This window comes from Cupressus sempervirens, chromosome 6 (genome assembly GCF_028749045.1).
Source record: "Cupressus sempervirens isolate cs-2001-9-10 chromosome 6, ASM2874904v1, whole genome shotgun sequence".
Taxonomy (NCBI): domain Eukaryota; kingdom Viridiplantae; phylum Streptophyta; class Pinopsida; order Cupressales; family Cupressaceae; genus Cupressus; species Cupressus sempervirens.
Window position 1 is genome coordinate 134,244,224 of NC_143123.1, and position 19,035 is coordinate 134,263,258.

A 19,035-nucleotide genomic window follows, 5' to 3' on the forward strand; every position below is an offset into this window, starting at 1 on the left:
AAAGAGCCATAAGTTCCAATGTACCTTCTCCTTTATCGAGTTCTGAAAAAGTTAGTGAATCTGAATACCAGAGGGAGAACTTAGAAGAGGTCGAAGATGAAAATATAAGCCTTGAGGAAAGTTCAAAGAAAAGACCACTTTGGGCCATAAAAACAGTTGAAGCAGCTCAAGAGTTTGTTGCACCTTCAGGATCAGTCAGAGAAAGTAAAAGACCTAAAAGATTCTCTAGTCATACCTCAAATATGATTGATTTATCCAAAATAGAGCCAACCGATCCTTTTGATGCTATTAAACATCCAGCTTGGAAAGAAGCTATGATAGAAGAATACCAATCAATTATGAAAATGATGTTTGGGAAATAGTTCCAAGGCCAAAAGGAAAATCTGTTGTTTCTTCCAAATGGATATTCAAAATAAAGCATGCTGCTTTATGGGAGTATTGAGAAATATAAAGCCAGGTTTGTAGCCAGAGGTTTTTCTCAGAAAGAAGGGATTGATTATGAAGAAACCTTTGCTCCTGTTGCCAGATATACTTCCGTACAAGCAGTTTTAGCAATTGCCACATCTAAGGGATGGAAGGTACATCAGATGGATGTAAAGACAACATTTCTAAATGGAAAGATTTCAGAAGAAGTCTATCTGGAGCAACCAGAAGGATTTGAAACCCATGATCCTAACACTTTTGTTTGCAGGCTCAAGAAAGCTCTCTAGGGGCTTAAACAGGGTCCTAGGGCTTGGTATGAAAGGATTGATAAATATCTCACCAGCTTAGGATTCTCCAAGAATGAAGCCGATCCAAACTTATAGTATAAAAGAGATAAAGATGGTATGGTAATATTGATATTGTATATTGATGATTTATTAATCACAGGTGATGATCATCTTATAGATCAGTGCAAGAAAGATCTGACTAGAGAATTCAAGATAAAAGACTTGGGGCTTCTCCATTACTTCCTAGGATTGGAAGTATGACAAAATTCAAATAGTATCATATTGAATCAAGGAAAGTACACTTTAGATATGTTGAAGAAATTTGGAATGTGGAATTGCAAGTCTATGTCTTCTCCAATGGAGACCAATTTGCATAAACTTAAAGAAGTAGCTGCAGAATCACCTCTAATAGATTCTACTCTCTACAGAAAGATGATTGGGTCCCTTATGTACCTAGTAAATACAAGACTTGATATTTGCTATGCTGTTCATGCCTTAAGTCAGTTTATGTGTGAACCTAAGGAGATTCACCTAGTTGCCGTTAAACACATTATGAGATACTTACAAGGCACTCAATTATGGACTCAAATATGAGAAAGTTGCTTTAGATTTGCATGGATTCACCGATTTAGATTGGGGTGGAAGTGTTAAAGACAGGAAAAACACTTCAGGATGTTGTTTCAGTTTAGGATCAACTATGATTTCATGGACATGTAGAAAGCAGTCTTCAGTAGCTCAGAGCTCCACAGAAGCAGAATACATTGCAGTAGCAATGGCCTCTCGAGAAGTAGTATGGTTGAGGAAGTTACTTGTGGGATTCTTTGGGCAAGCCATGAATCCTACGATTATTCATTGCGATAATGAGAGTTCCATCAAGCTCTCGATGAATGCAGTTTTCCATGACAAATCCAAGCATATTGAAATTCCTTACCATTATGTGAGAGATATGGTAGATAGGAATTCTATAAAATTGGAATACATTTGTACCGCAGATCAGACAACAGACATATTCACCAAACCTCTATCTAGAGTAAAGATAGAACATTTCAGGAGGAGACTTGGTATGGTTGAGTTGTAATCCATTTGTACTCTTTTGATTATTAATAAAATAATTTTATTTTTTCAGGCTATTGACTGTTATGGGCTCCACTATTTGTATTCATTATTTTAAGAGGTGACGATGTCTGAAAATAATAAATACTTGTATAAAACATTATGAGAGATGACGATCTCTTAGATAATGTGCTAAACAATAGAGATCTACTGTAAGATCTAGATGAGTTCAAGATCATATTGTGATGTTGACATTGTTATGTTCATGGGTCACAAATTGGATAAAGGAAGAATCTTGGTATTCTCCGGGTTTATCCTGTATTCTAATAGATCTTAAAACTTAGGATCATGTTATGATACCAGTTTCTATGAAATCATAACTTGGATAAATGAAGAGATTACCCTTCAGATTTATCTTGTATAATATCACTAGTATCAGTGATTTGTCATATCACAGGTTTAAGTAATATGATTGTGTATCATGCGTTCTATGATACCACATAAGAGACAGACAAATATAGAGTATTAATACTTGCTTGCTCATCTGTATTGATGATTGCTAGATATAATATCTCTCTGTAGGATTATCAGGTTAAGAGGGAGTGTTAAAATTCTAACCTAAATAATCCTACAGGTCTGACAGTACAGACCGTACCTCTCTTAGTGTTAATATATCTAAAGATTGACATCTAATATTTATACTTGTTTAGCCTATAGGTGCCGGCAACTTTCATAGAGATGTCTTTGTTTGTGTTTGACTAAACTAATGTTTAGTTAGTTAATTCCTAAACTAAGTCTCTTGAAATCTCCGACTTAGGAAGAGGTATAATTAATGTCAAGTTAAGGTTTATGTCCCTTGAGGGACACACCCTCTAGCAAGCTGCAAGATATATATTCAGTTGTGGATGCAGATTAGAGGACACACAATTCACAACAGTCTGCTCCTATAAGTTTCTCACTTCCAGCAATCAATAAGTCCTGCAATATTCTGTATTATCAGATTGATAATAGAACATTGGATCTGCATTCACGATAAGATATACCTTCAACAACAAACTGAATATTGATAATATTAAGAAGATCATTCTCAGCCAACTCAGAATTGAACTATAAGTCTGATTCAAGACTCAAGAATTTGCAGAACTTTACAATCTAGTCACTCTTGAGATATATTCAGATACTCAGACCCAGGATACAAGATTCTTCATGATTGATGGCTCTTTTTCCAATGTGCTGCAACATAACAGAGTGGTTGAAATTAGTTATATTAGAGTAGTGCAACTGTCAACATACTGGTGGAATAGTGTACCTAAGGTTTATATGGGATCTAGGCACTGGGTTTTAGTATATAGGTGCAGATTGCTTGGTGGCAAGCAATCTCCGGGAAGGGAGGACTGTAATGTCCACAATTTTGGCAAAATAAATAAATTATATTAATTATTTTACGGATATCCAAAAAAATAAAATATTAAAGGGATGACTTTATTTTAATTGTTTTATTTAATGCATGACTTAATAAAATAACAAAGCATTGTTAAAAGTCACTTTAATAAGTCATCCAGCTTATTGGCAAAGCTATGGCATGAGGATTTCTGAAGGTTCACCAGATTGTTATAAATGGAGGGATTCAGAATGCATTCAATATGTTTAGATAATATTCAAATTTGATAAGTGGTAGAAGCTTTGTGTGAAGCAAATTTTTGGAGATGAAAACCTTCAGGAATTAACAGAGGGGCTGAATGAAAACCTGGTTCTTTCAAAAGTGGTAAATCTGTAACGGAATCTACATCTGGGCTAAAATTGTGAAGTCTTGTCTTCATTCAAAGGCAAAATTGTAAGGTTGAATTGTTTGAGAAAGATTCTGTAGAAATATCATTTTTTGAATTTCATATTACCTATGGGTGAAATTCATGACTATTACTGGTATTGTGGCCCAATCTATTGGTTGAGTAGTTATATCCAGTGTTACCCCAGCGCGGGGGTGTGGCGGTGCGGGGGGACGTCGGGACGAGTTTTGGGTGCAGGAAAAAAATAGCCTCAATTTGGGGATGGCAAGGGTGCGGCGGCGGGGGAGCGGAGGGGGGGTTCAAGGGAGGGGGGGAGGAGAGAGAGTGGGGGGAGGGGGTTGCATAGTATATATATAATATTATTAATATATATGATTGAAAATGCTAATTATGAAATGATACTTCAATATATTATATAACAATGTAACATTAACATATCAAATATAGTTGACTACAATGAATAGAGAAAATTAAAATGTGATTCACAAACCATAAGCTCAAACTTGAAACTTGAAATTTCATAACCATTAACTAATGACCATTTGACAAATTAACTTAGTTCAAGATGCAAGATTCAAAATTCATTGTTCAAATATGATTTTATGAATATCATATATCATAAAGATGCTCATGATGACAATGAGCTGAATAGCATGAAACAGTGAAATAATAATAATGTATCATAGCCATATCAAAGTGAGTATAATCAACAAAATGACAAAATGCCAATAATGAGAATGGATGATTCTCAAGTGCTCTCTAATCATCCCCTATGCCAAAGTCCTCATCACTGGAACTACTAGACTCCTCCTGGGTAAGATCCTGATCCTCTAAAGGAACACCAACTAGCCCTACATTGGCTTTTGCATCGGCATCCTCATCAATCTGAGCTGGATCCTCTGGCTCCACATCCCATTGTGCTGCAGGGCTCTCCTTGTACTCGTGTGTCTTGCGATCTTTGAGCCGCAAGTGACCATGTACAGCAACTAGCTTCTCCGCTCTCTTAGAGGTAAGTCTATTCCTCTTAACAGAGTGAATGAAGCTATAGGTGGACCAATTCCTCTCTGCAGCTGAGGAGCTAGACACCTGAGATAACAAAGTTGAAAGTTACAATTTACAAGTTACAAACAAATGTTCATACAATTTGTAACAAATGATAAATGGTAAATCGATGATTAATAATTATTGAATCAATGAATCATAAATTAAAATCAGCAAGGTAAAACTCTTCAAGTTAAGATTGTAAAGGGCTGGAATTAGTTATTAGTATTACAAACCTAAGAAAGCAGTCGAATGGCTAGTGAGGTGATCTTTAACTTTTGTGACCCATGACATTTCCACCACAAAATGGGATTCTTTTGTGCCATGGTTTTGAGATCCACCTTTGCAATATCCGAGTATCCTACAAGTTACAAGTTTTAAAGTTTACAACATAATATTAAAATTATAAATAACTTAAATAAAGTTATAACTTATAAGTAACAATTAATTATTAAAAGAACTTATAATTATAAAGAGTTTAGAGCACTGAATCAAGATTTAAGGATTACCTGAAAGACTAGCAAATTCGGACCACTCGGTACGGATCTCACTAGCAGTCCTAGTATCATACATTTTGGCAATGCATCGAAAGAACCCATTCTTCACCTCATCATCCTGAAGTGGTGTGACTCTACCAGGCCTAGGTATGTACCACTTCGGGTTCAATGCATAGGCAGCCATGTGCAAAGGAGTGTTCAACTTCTCCCACCTGCGGTGAATGATAGGTTCAATGTGCTCCGTATAGAATGCTAGAGTGGGGTCTCTCTCACGCACAACAGCCTTCATCTGCCCAAGCATGGAATCAATGCACCCATAAACCTCTCCAAGGCTAGGTGAATCTGCATCTCCATATCTGATCACCTGAAACACTGGAGTAATGATGGAGACTATGTATTTTGCATCACTCCAAAACTGATCACTCTTCACTGTCTCCTTTACCCTCTTCCCCTGCTCTGTTCTGGACTCAGGCCATCGATTCCATTCTTGTGTCATAACCATGAGTTGCAATAGCTCTTGCAACTCAATCATTCTCTCCAAGAGAATATAATATGATGCATACTTGGTCTCAATTGGTTTCAGGAATTGCTTCTTTGCGAAGCTCCTGAAAAGTGCATGTGATGTATGGTGATTGCAGATAAATATCTGCACCTCTCTCCCATCATTAACCACCTTTCTAATCCACTCTATTTTCCCCATGTCTTTGAGTGCATTGTTCATGGCATGCACACAACATGGAGTCCACCAAATATGCCTATAAGCTGCCTCAACAAGCCTCCCTGCAGCTTTGCACACATGTGCTGCATCTGTCACAACTTGGACCACATTTTGTGGTCCAACCTCCTCAATGGCTTCCCTAAGCACATGAAACTAAATTCAGCATCTTTACGATGCCCTGAACAATCAATTGCCTTCAAAAAATATGGGCCCTCCGTGCATGTAACCATAATGTTGATGAGTGGATGATGACTAATGTCCGTCCACCCATCCATGATAATGCTGCAACCTGAGTCCATCCAACATGCTTTCATTTGCTCCATCAAGATCCCAACCTTGTCATAGGCTCTATCCAACACTGTAGTCCTCAGCTTGTAGTCACCTGGTGGCACATATGATGGCTCTCCCTCATTCACTGCCATGGTAATCATCCTCACAAAATAGGGAGATCGAGCCACATGTGTAGAGATGCCATTGGCAAAGAAGAAATCACCAACAACATCATCTAACCGGTCCCTTGCATGCATGTTAAATAAATGAGCAATGGGGTTACTATCAGTACCACTTGAAGTTGCTTTTCGTTTCCCCCTATTGCTGTCCCTAGCTGAACTGTGTGTAGGTGAGGAGAATGATGGTGTAGGTGACATAGTCCCTGCTCTCTGATGCAAGATACGAGTAGATGTATCTCGCTGCCCCTGTAACTGCTGTATATGCTGTACCTGTTGCCTAGCAGACAAAGATCTAGGCACTGGAACAACACTATCATCAGGAATGCCCCATAGTTTATTTACTTCAATTCTGTATCTGACATTCTCAGGATTTGATAAGAACATGCATGGGTTCACACCATAGCCACTCCAAAAAAGAAGGTGTGAATTAACTCTTGTAATGCTGCCAAACCATTTTGCTCCACATATATTGCACTTCCATTTGCGTGTGCCACCCCCTGAAGGTGTAGGGCGTGTAATTTTTGTAGCAAACTGTTTAAGAGGGGACTTTGGGTCATAAGGACCCCTAGCATACTTCCTCAAAATCTCTGAAGGGCAATCAGTAGAAGGCACCCCTGGTGCAACATAAGGAGGCTCTTCCGCAGGCTCAGATTGACCACCTACATCAGCCCCATGATCACTTCCTTCAGGCTCAAGTTTAGGCTCATAATCAGATGCACTTGGCTCATTAATTTCCATGTCTTCTGCACTTTGGATGGATCTAGAAGCCATTTATAAAACTGCATTTCACAAAATGAAAGTAAAATTATAAAAATGATCATGATACATTTCAGCCCAAGTAAAAATAATTTAAAACTTAAAACTTTACTATTTAATTTTAGCATTTACTATTTAAAAATTTAAAGTATTAAAAAATGAAACTAAATAGCAAAATACTAAAAGAAAATATTAAATAAAAATATGGCAATATGACATATGCTGAAACGTTTTACTAAGTTAGTAAGTTACTCTCAAGTTTCAAGTTTTATTTTTTATTCTTGAATCTTGTTGATAGTTGAATCTTCTTAGTTCTATGATTTTTTATTTTATTATTTAATATTTATATTAATTTTTAGTTTTTAAATTTTTTCATTGTTCTTAAAATAAAAATATGGCAATATGGCATATGCTGAAATGTATTTTACTAAATACGTTTCAGCATATGCCATATTGCCATATTTTTATTTTAAGAACAATGAAAAAAACTAAAAATTAATATAAATAATAAAATAAAAAATCATAGAACTAAGAAGATTCAACTATCAACAAGATTCAAGAATGAAACTTGAAAGTAACTTAGTAAAACTAAATGCTAAATACTAAATTTAAAAATTATAAATTGATTTTTAAAATCAAAAAAACAAAGTAAAATAAAAAAAACCCTACCTTGAAGGCTCGAACTTGAGGAGACACTTGCCAAATCAAACTTTCTTGCTCCTCTTGCTCTTCTTGATTTTGCAATCCCTTGCAAAACCACCCACTAATCTCTCACAAGCTCCTCCAAACACTCTTTCTCACTTAGCTCCTTGCTGCTCCAAAATGGTGAAATGAATAAGAGATCTATTGGTCTTATTAAGATTTCAAATAGACTACATGGGACCCACACCAAATTAGGGTTAGCATACTTCAAAAACAAAAACAAAAAAAAGAGCAAAAAGTATTGTTTTTTTTTCAAAAATTGGGCCTCTTCTCGACGCACCCCGCGCGCACCCGGGAAGCACCCTGTGAGCACCCGTGGCGCACCCGCGCACCCACGCATCCGGGAAGCACCCAAACACCCCGTGCTTGACCGGTGCGGCGGCGAAAAAGCCGTGGGCGGGGGTGCTTGGGTGCGTGACGCACCCGCACCAGGTGCGCGCACCCGGGTTACAGTGGTTATATCTGAAATATTTGTGATCTGATGAGGTTGTCAATTTATAATATTGGCTGGTGATTTAAATTTTCTACGGGGTTTAATATTAATATGTTGACACTCATGTAATTAATTTAAAGAGCTGAGAGCTATAGTCTGGATGGATTAATACGTTAGTGGCAAGCTTGTAGTCGAGGGAAATCCAGGCGAGAATTATCATCAAGACATTTGGTGAATTGAATTATTTTATGGCCCAATAGTCAGTGCATAACCAAACATTAGCAGGGACTATAGTTTGGGCAAATATCTGATATTTCACGCCTTCTTATTGGTTGATCATGCTTCCTTACTCACACGTATGAATTGGGCATCAACGTGAATGCTCTCTATCTTGTGGATTAGAAAAACATACAGAAAATTATTTGCATAAGCCCTTTCACATTTTGTAATGTCCCCATCATAAAATAAATGTACTCATTTAATCTTTGTAACAGGTCGATTGATTTATTTTATCTTGGACCCATTTTATTTAGTTTTCGTAGTTTGTGTAGCCGTCGGCTAACTTTGTACACCCTTGGAAAGCTTTTCTCGATGGGTATTTAAGCGCGGCTTGTAGTCAGTTCGTAGGCATGCTTTTGGATTATATCTCTCTGTACTACAGATTCCTATTGGAGTTCAGCATTGTTTGCCATTTCGGAAGTGAAAGACCTTTCCTATTTGGCCTGCATGGTTTCAGTGGGAATCAACCCTCACCCTATTCTGTTGGTGTGTAACTGGTTTGTGTCCGAGAAATTGGAGTGCTCATATTATTTGCAAATTCTTATTGATTCTGGTGAATGTTTTTCCATTCTTGTGTGGGTATTGATTGGTATCTGATATCTCTAGTGATTATCATTGATTTATTCTGTAACTTGTGTTCGGGCAACATTGTGCTTCCACCCCTCTATACCATCTTCACTCCTCTTTTCACCCATCTGTACGGCTCTGAAATCCCCTTTTGGATCAATGTACGGACTCCTATATTAACCATATGCCCTATCTAAGTTACCATACAGCTTTTCTTTGCTCCATAAATCCTGTACGGACCTTGCACATTAACCCACATCCCATCCACTTTTCCTGTGCTTTGTTCAACCTCTGTACGGTCTTATTTGTCACTGTACAGGTCTGTGGTGTCATCGTACAGACTGTCTCAGCCACTGTATGACCTTTATCCTACCGTACTGCATCCAAAACTCCCTCTTGTACGGACAATTTCTATTGGCAACCCATACACCGTACTGTCATCTCATCCCCGTACGCCTGTGCAATACTCCTTTACTACCGTACGACTATCATAGAGACTCTTTCCCACTCTGTTCGGACATCCTGCAGGCCCAGAATTGCATTCAATTTTGAAACCCCAGCTGGTCATTGCTAGCCGGTACATTATAGTGGTATCAAACTTGTCGGTCTTGCCAGCCTGTGGATAGTGAATGAGAGTTTATAGTTGCAAGAGAAGGACACATTCCATTGATCGAATGGTTGAGGAACGAGAACCAACTGGTGCCGAACTTGTGGCACTTCTAAGGGAACTTGCCTAGAATTAGGCACAGATCACGGATACGCAACGACTCATGGAAGAAACCCTCAAGAAGTTGGCAGAGAACAAAATATCTGGTGAACAAAATGGGCATAGCGCGGACTCAGTATCGGGTAAACCACACCCTCAGCCAACACGCTCTTGACCTTCCATGCTGACTTTCCCACCACGAACAGAAGCACACCACGGGGAGAGACTACCAACTTTCGAAGAGATAAGAGAGGACTGGAGAAATGCAAACCTTGAAGAGGATACTTCCTACAAAGATTACGTAGATCTGAGGATGAGATACTTGGGAGGCGGAAATAGAGGAGGATATTTTAACGATGATCTTAGGAGAAAATTGAGTAAGGTGAATTTGTCTCCATTTGACAGATCGGGCTCCATTTCAGCACAGGCGTGGGTGATGAAAGCCGATACCTACTTCCAGCTGAATCCTATCCCTGAAAAAGCTATCAAATTCACCACATTGCACTTGGAGGGTGTTGCACACGAATGGTGGCACCACGACACTATCACACTAGGGCATGATCAAATAAAGACCTATGCGGAGTTTATGGAGAGATTAATAGAACGATTTGATGGAAAAGACCTCGAGCTCAATTTCAAAGATTTGGCGCAATTGAGGCAAACTGGATCGGTAGATTAGTTCATTGTAGAATTTTAGAGACTTTCCATGTTGGTCACAGATATCTCCGAAAGGAGGCGTGTTGTGCTCTTTATGGATGGGTTGGCAGAACCACTAAAGGGTTGGGTGAAGGGATTCAATCCGTGAACCCTGTCGGAAGCGATTAGTAAGGCCCGAAGCATGGCATCGTCGTCGGCATCATCTTCATCATCTTGGAGTTACTTTCGAAACCACCGACGTTTCTGAGGGACAAACCTTCGCTCAAGAAGCCATCATTGGATGAAGAATTCCAACAAGAACTTCGAAGAAAGAAGTTGTGTTTCAATTGCAAGGGGCCTTGGGAGCCTGGCCATCGATGCCTCGGGAAGGGGAAGATCCATTACATCGAGGTAATGTCCGATGAAGAGGATGAACAGGAACAAGAAGAAATTCCAATGGAAGATATCCAACCTATCGGTGACACCAACATGGCTAGTTTAAACCGAACGGAGAGGATTGTCGCCTTGGTACAACATGGGGGATCCATTGCTTTGGCAGGCAGTCCGAGGTGCACAGTTTTCCGTGTACGGGGTACCCTTCAAGGACAAAGGGTCATGGTAATGCTGGATAGTGGAGCTACTTTGAACTTCATAAACTCATCCTTGGTAAAGCGCAGAAGTCTCCCTACGGAAGCACATGCAGGCTTTCAGGTCAAGGTTGCCGGAGGGACTTTCCTGCCCTGCTTGCACCTTGTCCCTCAATTGAGTATGACGATGGCGAATCACATGGTTACGAAGGACTTTTTCATAGTGGATCTTGTTGACATGGAAGTCATTCTTGGCATACAGTGGATGGAGACGCTTGATGAGTACACTCAGAGTTTCAAGCGAATGGACTTCACTTTTGTGGTTGATGGAAAGAAGGTTGTCCTCCGAGGGATGGCAAATGAAGGTTCGAAGGAAGTTTCCGCACATCGAATCGAGGTAGTCTTGCAACACAATGATGTTGAGTGGGCTACACATTGTTTTATCTCAACGGAACCTATGAAGGGGCACCGAACACCTACACAGGATGATGAGCTTTAGGATATTTTAAGAAGGCATGAAAAAGTTTTCATGGATATTCCACTTGGCATACCACCACATCGGGGGTTTGAACACACAATAGAGTTGGAATCAGGGGCAAAACTAGTCATAACCACTCCGTACCGCCACCCCAAGAAATTCAAGGATGAGATCGAACGGACGATTTAGGAGTTGCTTGAGAAGAGATGGATCTATCCCGGTTCTAGCCCGTTCGCGTCATCCGTGGTGTTGGTCAAGAAGGACATAATGTTGTGCATGTGTGTGGACTATTGCGCTTTGAACAAAAGGACAATAAAGAACAGGAACCCCATTCCAAGGATAGATGAGTTGCTAGACGACCTACATGGCGCGGTCTATTTTTCAAAAGATCTCCCTTCTGGATACCATCAAATCCGAATGAGGGAAGAAGATGTGGAGAAAATGGCCTTTTGCTGCCACTACAGACACTATGAGTTCCTAGTCATGCCGTTTGGTCTGACCAACGCACCTGCCATATTTCAGTCATGCATGAACTACATCTTCAACAGACAGTTGCGTAAGTATCTATTGGTCTTCTTTGATGATCGTATTTATAGCAGGACATGGGAGGAGCATCTGAAGCACCTAAATGAAGTCCTGAGTATCATGGAGGAACAATCCCTGTTCGCCAAACAATCCAAATGTGAGTTTGGTATGACAGAGATATTGTACTTGGGGCATATTGTTAGTCAATATGGGGTTCAAGTGCATTAGGAGAAGATTCAGGCTATCCTCAACTGGCCTCCCCCAAAATCACTCACGGATCTGTGAGGGTTCTTCGGATTATGCAGTTACTATAGAAGATTTGTCAAAGGTTTTTCTTAGCTCAGTGCGCCTTTAACGGATCTGACGAAGAAAGGGGCTTTCCAGTGGAATGAAGAAGCACAACTCACATTTGATAAACCAAAAGAGGCCGTGAGCACTTGCCCAGTCTTGGTACTGTCTAACTTTACCTGACCGTTCATTTTGGAATGCGACGCGTCTGGGGAGGGCATTGGAGCAGTTCTGATGCAGGACAGATACCCCATCGCCTATGAGAGCAGGAAGCTTACACCAGCAGAATGCCTGTATTCTATTTATAATAAAGAAATGTTGGCCATCATACATGCACTGACCAAGTTTCGACAGTATTTGGTTGGTGCCAAGTTTGTTGTCCGTATAGATCACAACAGTTTGAGGTATTTCTTGGAGCAACGGGACTTGAATGAACGACAACAAAAATGGGTAAGCAAAGTTTAGTCTTTTGATTTGGACATTGAATATGTAAAAGGGAAAAACAATGTTGTTGCAGATGCCTTGTCCCGAAAACCCACCATCTGCTCACTAAAACAAATCTCAGCTGATTGGAAGGCACAACTGTTGGTAGAATATTCCAAGAATACGTTTGCCTGTGAGATAATGGATGGTCACATCCACGATGATCGGTACAAGGTGGTGAATGATATCATCTATTATAAAGATCGGATCTACCTAGTGCCGGAATCCAAATTGAAGCAGAAGATCCTGAAGGAAGTGCACGACTCCCCTCTAGTTGGACATCCCGGCTTCTTTAAAACCTACAGAACTATTCGGGAGAGATTCTCATGGAAGGGACTGAAAGGGGACGTGTTGCAGCATGTGAGAGAATGTACTATTTTCCAACAGAACAAATCCGAACACACTCTTCCTGCCGGACTGTTACAGCCTTTGCCGATTCCCGAACATAAGTGGGAAAGTATATCAATGGACTTCATAATAGGTCTTCCCATGGTGAACGGAAAGGACTGCATCTTTGTGGTGGTTGATAGATTAACAAAGTATGCTCACTTCTTCACCATCGCCTCAAACGTTCAGGCTGCACAGGTCACCGAACTATTTTTCAAAGAAGTCTTTTGCCTACATGGGTTACCTCGAAACATCGTTAGCGATCGGGATGGTCGATTCGTCAGTATCTTTTGGACAGAGTTGTTTTGGATGATAAGGATAGAATTATCACCGAGCACAAGTTATCACCTGCAGACAGATGGCCAGACTGAAATTGTGAACAAATGGCTCGAAGGCTACCTACGAAACTACGTCTCAACTCAACAACGCGTGTGGGTAAAATGGATCCATCTCGGGGAGTATTGCTACAACACCACGTATCACATGTCAGTTGGGATGGCGCCATTCAAAGCTCTGTACGGGCACAAACCACTGTCCTTCATCGACACAGTTCTAGGCGACAGTCGCGCTCCAAGGGCGAAGGATTGGCTTCAGGAAGGATAGGATATTCTGAGGAGCTTGAAAGAAAACTTGCTCAAAATCAACAGAAGGTGTACACGGACAGACACCGGATAGAGAGGAGCTTTGAAGTGGGGGATCTGGTCTATCTCCGGCTTCAGCCATACCGACAGTCTTCATTAAAGGGAACAGGAAAGGAGAAACTGAAGTCACGATTTTTATGGTCCCTACTGCGTGATCCGTCACATTGGTGAGGTAGTGTACGAATTGGAACTTCTGGAGGGTAGCCGCATTCACAATGTCTTCCATGTTTCTTGTTTGAAGACGGCTATAGGGAAAAATGTTATAGTCACTACTGACCTTCCGCTACTCAATGAGGAAGGAAAGCTCATTTTGGAACCGATCGAGATTCTCAAAGTGCGTGAAAAGGTCTTATGGAACCGCACCGTGAGGGAGTACTTGGTACTTTGGCGACATCTATCACTGGATGACGCAACGTGGGAAGGCGAACACATCCTCCAGCGCCCGGCACTGCACTTGCTTGAGGACAAGCAAATTTTGGGACGGGAGGACCGTAATGTCCCCGTCATAAAATAAATGTACTCATTTAATCTTTGTAACGGGTTGATTGATTTATTCTATCTCAGACCCATTTTATTTAGTTTTCGTAGTTTGTGTCATTGTCGGCTAACTTTTTACACCCTTAGAAAGCTTTTTAGCACGGCTTGTAGTCAGTTCGTAGGCATGCTTTTGGATTGTATCTCTCTGTATTGCGGATTACATCTGATCTCGGTTGACAAATAACTCTATAAACTTGTATGGGAACTATTTGTCAAAAATACATGTGGGAATGATTGCATTTTTTTAGCGAGAATATGGTGGGGACACTACACTCTTCCAATGAAAATGCTTCATTTTAGTCATAATGAACTATGCTGAAGTGATGTGGAGTAAAATAGATAAAACATGAGATGATTTGTAAAGATTTGTTGCATCCACAAGATTTTTGAAACTACACAATTAAGGAAGTAGAATATCTTCAAGAGATCAAAGTTAGTTTCAATAAAGAAGAAAACTCTCCTGAGCTAGAGTATCTTTATTTATCTACAAGATTGTTCATACCATCTTGAACCATGGATATTAATGAAATATTTTGCAAAATTTTCATGGGTTCTCATTGCCATGTTGAGTTCTCAACTCAAATGGAGGGTTACCACGTTCCCTAGCTTTTGAACGGTGTCATCTATTTGGTTTGCCTCTTGGTCTTTTACATGTGTATACACCTTATGTCTTTCTAATTTCTTTTTTGTAAATAATCCATGGTAATCATCAACGTGTTGTGTTTTTGTGAACGAATAATATATCAAACTTTATTGATCTCGTTATTTTTACTTTTCATATTTGGATCCTATATATTCACAGTGCTAACATTGCAATTTCTTTGTCTCTATACATATGTATGTATGTAGCCAAATTTGATTCTTGAAATTTGATATCTATTCCACGTGCACTTTGACTCATTCACATCTCACTTTTGATGACATAGGTCCATGCTTTATTTTCTAGGGTCTTGTTTGTTAAAGCTTTTAATAGGAACTTAGGTTTTCATGAAATTTATTTTTGGATGAGTTTAGACTAAAGGAAAGAGATACCTTTCTTTCATATATATTTATGTTCTAATAATTTATATTGGTTACATCAATAGAAATCAAGTAGCTTTAGACAAGTGTACAAATACCTAATGTGGCTCCTTAATACTTGGGTCATAAATACTTGTAACTTTAGCAATACAATCTCTCTGTCTCTTTAGATATGCATGCATGAGACAAATTTAAATCCTAGACTTTCACATCTACCCCACACACAATTGTGCTCACATTTACATCTCACTTTTAGTCATAGCTGGAAAACTCAGGCTTGCGACAAAATCGTTAGCCCAACAATAGGACTCAAACTCGGCCAAAAACTTGAGAAAGGACTAGGAAAGAACTCAATAAAGAAGAAAACCATAGTTTTACAAAACAATAAAAATAAATTAATGTACTCCGAGAATATAAGAGCCATAATTGAAACTTGACATAGGACCTCTGTTGTTTACTACTATATCTAATAAAATACATGGAATAATAATAAAAATGACAGTGTACCACATATGGGAATAAAATTTATTGATATTTGCTCATGATTAAAGGCTAATGGCAAGAGTATAGACAACAACTTGTGCTATGAAAACTCAAAGTTGTAGTGTACTTCAAAAATCAATTGCGGTTTGGGGGCAACGCCCCAATAGGGTCAAGGGGTAGCTCCTCTTCTAGGTGTTTGGGGGCAGCGCCCGTTGTGGGGTTTAAGTGCAACGCCCCTTGTGGGGGTCTAGGGGCAAGGGGCAACATCCCCAATGGGGTCAAGGGTTATTGCCTCTTGTGGGTGTATGAGGGTGGCACCCCTTGCAATGTCTAGGTATAGTGCTCAGGTGTGATCCTTGTCAGGTTTGAGGGGCAAAGCCCTACCACCAAGACCAAATTAAGACCTTCAGAACCACATTGAACTCTATTACACACATCATTTTCATGACTACATTCAATTTGGCCTTCCTAGTGTCAAAAAACATTTGAAAAAACAAAAAATGTGTTTTGAATCTGCTTGGTTGTCTTGAGCAATATGTGAGTGTCTCTGGCAAGGACTTGCGAGCCTTAGCCCCAATTTCGCATGTCTGAGGCTAGAAACTTGCGAGACTTTGGGCAAGTTTTGCTTGGACTTGGCTTTTGAGTTTGTGGTGAGTTGACTTTGCCTATTAGTAGTCTTGAGTCTGTGGTGAGTCCTACTGACTTTTTCGACTCTTTTTTAATAACATGGGTCCATGATGTTTTTTTTGGTAGGGTCTAGTTTGTTACACTTTTGGCTAGGGTATGAAGTGCACTTTTCTAAGAAAGAGATGGCCCATGTGGTGCTTCTTTGCTTTCCTCCATTTATGCATATGCACTTATTCATGATCTCTCTTAGTTTCAGTGATGGAAATCAAGCTCATTTAGACTGGGCATATATATGCCTAATGTAACCTTTCCGATTTCTTTTATATATGTTTTTCTTATTTTGGTGAACTGGATGGAAATTGAATATTATTAGACTTAGTAAAGAGAAGCTAACTTTAGCTCTCCACCATTTCCTCTCATAAACATGCAAGTCATTCTATTTATCTATTTTATTCACATGGATAGAAATGCGTGCATTTAGACTAAGGATAAATGATGCTGTTGTAGCTGTTATTTTCTGTTTGATAAATGTATGACGATATTTTACTCACTATTTTGTCTATATTGATGGAAAATGAAATGCATTTTAAAAATATTCTTTTTTGCTTCAGTGTTGGATTTTTTCAGAGTTCCAAAAATCACGTGGGTGTTAATGATCATAATACTTTAAGCAAAACATGCTAATGATTGTTTATTTTTATTTTGTGATGTGAATATCAGGATTTAACTGTGTGATTTTGAGTCAAACTCGATGACCCATGTTTCATGAGTAGTGATTCAATTTGACTAGCTGTGGAAATCATCTCCTACTTATTTTTATTTTATTAATATATTAATGACAAAATGTGGTGATCGTGTGCTTACATTTTTTATACCCTTGATGTTTGCAATAAATGTCTGTAGGTTGCTCGAAGACTACCAAACTTCTCTCCAACAAAAGTATTGGATTTCGGTTCTGGTCCTGGTTCAGTTTTGTGGTAAGAACTTGGGGCATTTAGAACTAGATTTGTACATGTTAAAAAATATTTATTGGATGAATTTGGCAGTAAAAGATGAATTGCACTGCCACTGCATTTAGATTTTTCATATGTTTGATGAGAGATCCAATTGTGACATCTGAACAGAAGACACTCAGTGTAAAGTGTTCTAAAGAGTAGCTAGAAAGTACAATATGCAAATTAGTAACAAGAAATCTTATGTTACAGTATGTATGAGAAATGGATTAAAGCTATGTAATCCAATAACTGCTGTAAATAGAAAGTAAATAGAATAGCCTGGCATTTAACTTAATTGCAATATTATAAACATCTTGACCAAATTTGCTGTTCTTGTTTCCAAACTATATATCAAGTGCACTGAAGAAGCTTTGTGTTAAATCTGTAACTTGTAATCCTACTGATCTGATAACAGATCTGTCTGATCTGTTCTTACATGACATAGAGTGATCCAAAATCTAAACATTATCCTCTTAGGAATATCGGCGACTATCCTTAGAATTAGTTTGGATTTAACTAAACTCATTTTGTGTTAAGTTATATTTAAACTTATTGTTTCTTGGAAAAGTCGCCGACTTCTAGGATTAGTTAAAGAATGTTTTGGAAGGGACATGTCCCTTGTAAGGACATGTCCCTAGGTCTCTCTATTTATAATGGGTATAGTTGAAGTCTAAGAGCACACAAGAACACAAAATAGTCTGCTTCTTAGTCAATACTGCCCATATACAACTTGCAGAAGAAAAGACAATTTTCAGAATTATATTTCTAATTCAATTCAAGACAATACTTTGAAGTTGTTCACAGCAAGCTCAAAGGAGAGGAAGAAGGTCGAATCTAATCTCTGATTCAGTCATAGAATTTGCAGAAACTTTACATGGTATCAAAGCTTTGGTAGTCAAACCCAGGCTCTGCAAAATTCAGTAATCAGACTTTATATATATCTTGCATCTATCTTCTATCTTCAATGGCATACACAATCAGACCCGAGGACAGGTTTGATGGGAAAGAACATTTTGATGCCCGAAAATTCAGAATCATGATGATTCTTGAAGGAAATGATGTAAAACAATTTGTTGATAGAGCATCCAAACAACCTAGTATTGAACCTCATATATTCATATGGAGTAAAGGAAATAGAAAAGCCATTCAGATCATATTAGATGGAGTAAAGAATGATATTGTACCTATGCTAACAAAACATCAGACAACATTTGATATGATGAATGCATTACTAAATGCATATGAGGTCAACAATGCAACTAGAGTTCTCGTTATGAAAAGACAACTAAATAACATACAAATATAGAAAGGAGAATCAATGAATTCTCACTTCCTAAGGGTTGCCGGCATTAGAGATGAACTATCAAAGATAAGAACCATTACTAGTGACACGGAACTAGCACTGATGGCTATAGATGGATTACTAGATTCGTGGGAAACTTTTGCACAAGGAATAAGTGCCAGAGACAAACTTCCTGACTTCAACAGACTTAAGGGGGATTGTCTTCAAGAAGAATCTAGAAAATTAAAGAAAGGAGGGAAACTGAAAACAAAACATGAAGAACTTCATGTTCTTAATACAAACTCCTATAAGGGCAAGAAGAAGCATTTCAAGAAGAAAAAGGGAAATCAAAAGAATGGCAAACCCAA

The 19,035-nt window shown here is 38.9% G+C and overlaps 1 protein-coding gene across 1 annotated transcript in view; it reads left to right on the forward strand.

The window, feature by feature from the left end:
* Positions 1-19,035, forward strand: part of LOC149551581 (copper ion binding / methyltransferase) — a 284,272-nt gene that overhangs the window by 24,870 nt on the left and 240,367 nt on the right. Inside the window, exon 3 of the mRNA XM_089787094.1 lies at positions 17,294-17,367. Within this exon, the coding sequence (XP_089643220.1) occupies positions 17,294-17,367 (74 nt within the window). The remainder of the gene's footprint in view (positions 1-17,293; positions 17,368-19,035) is intronic.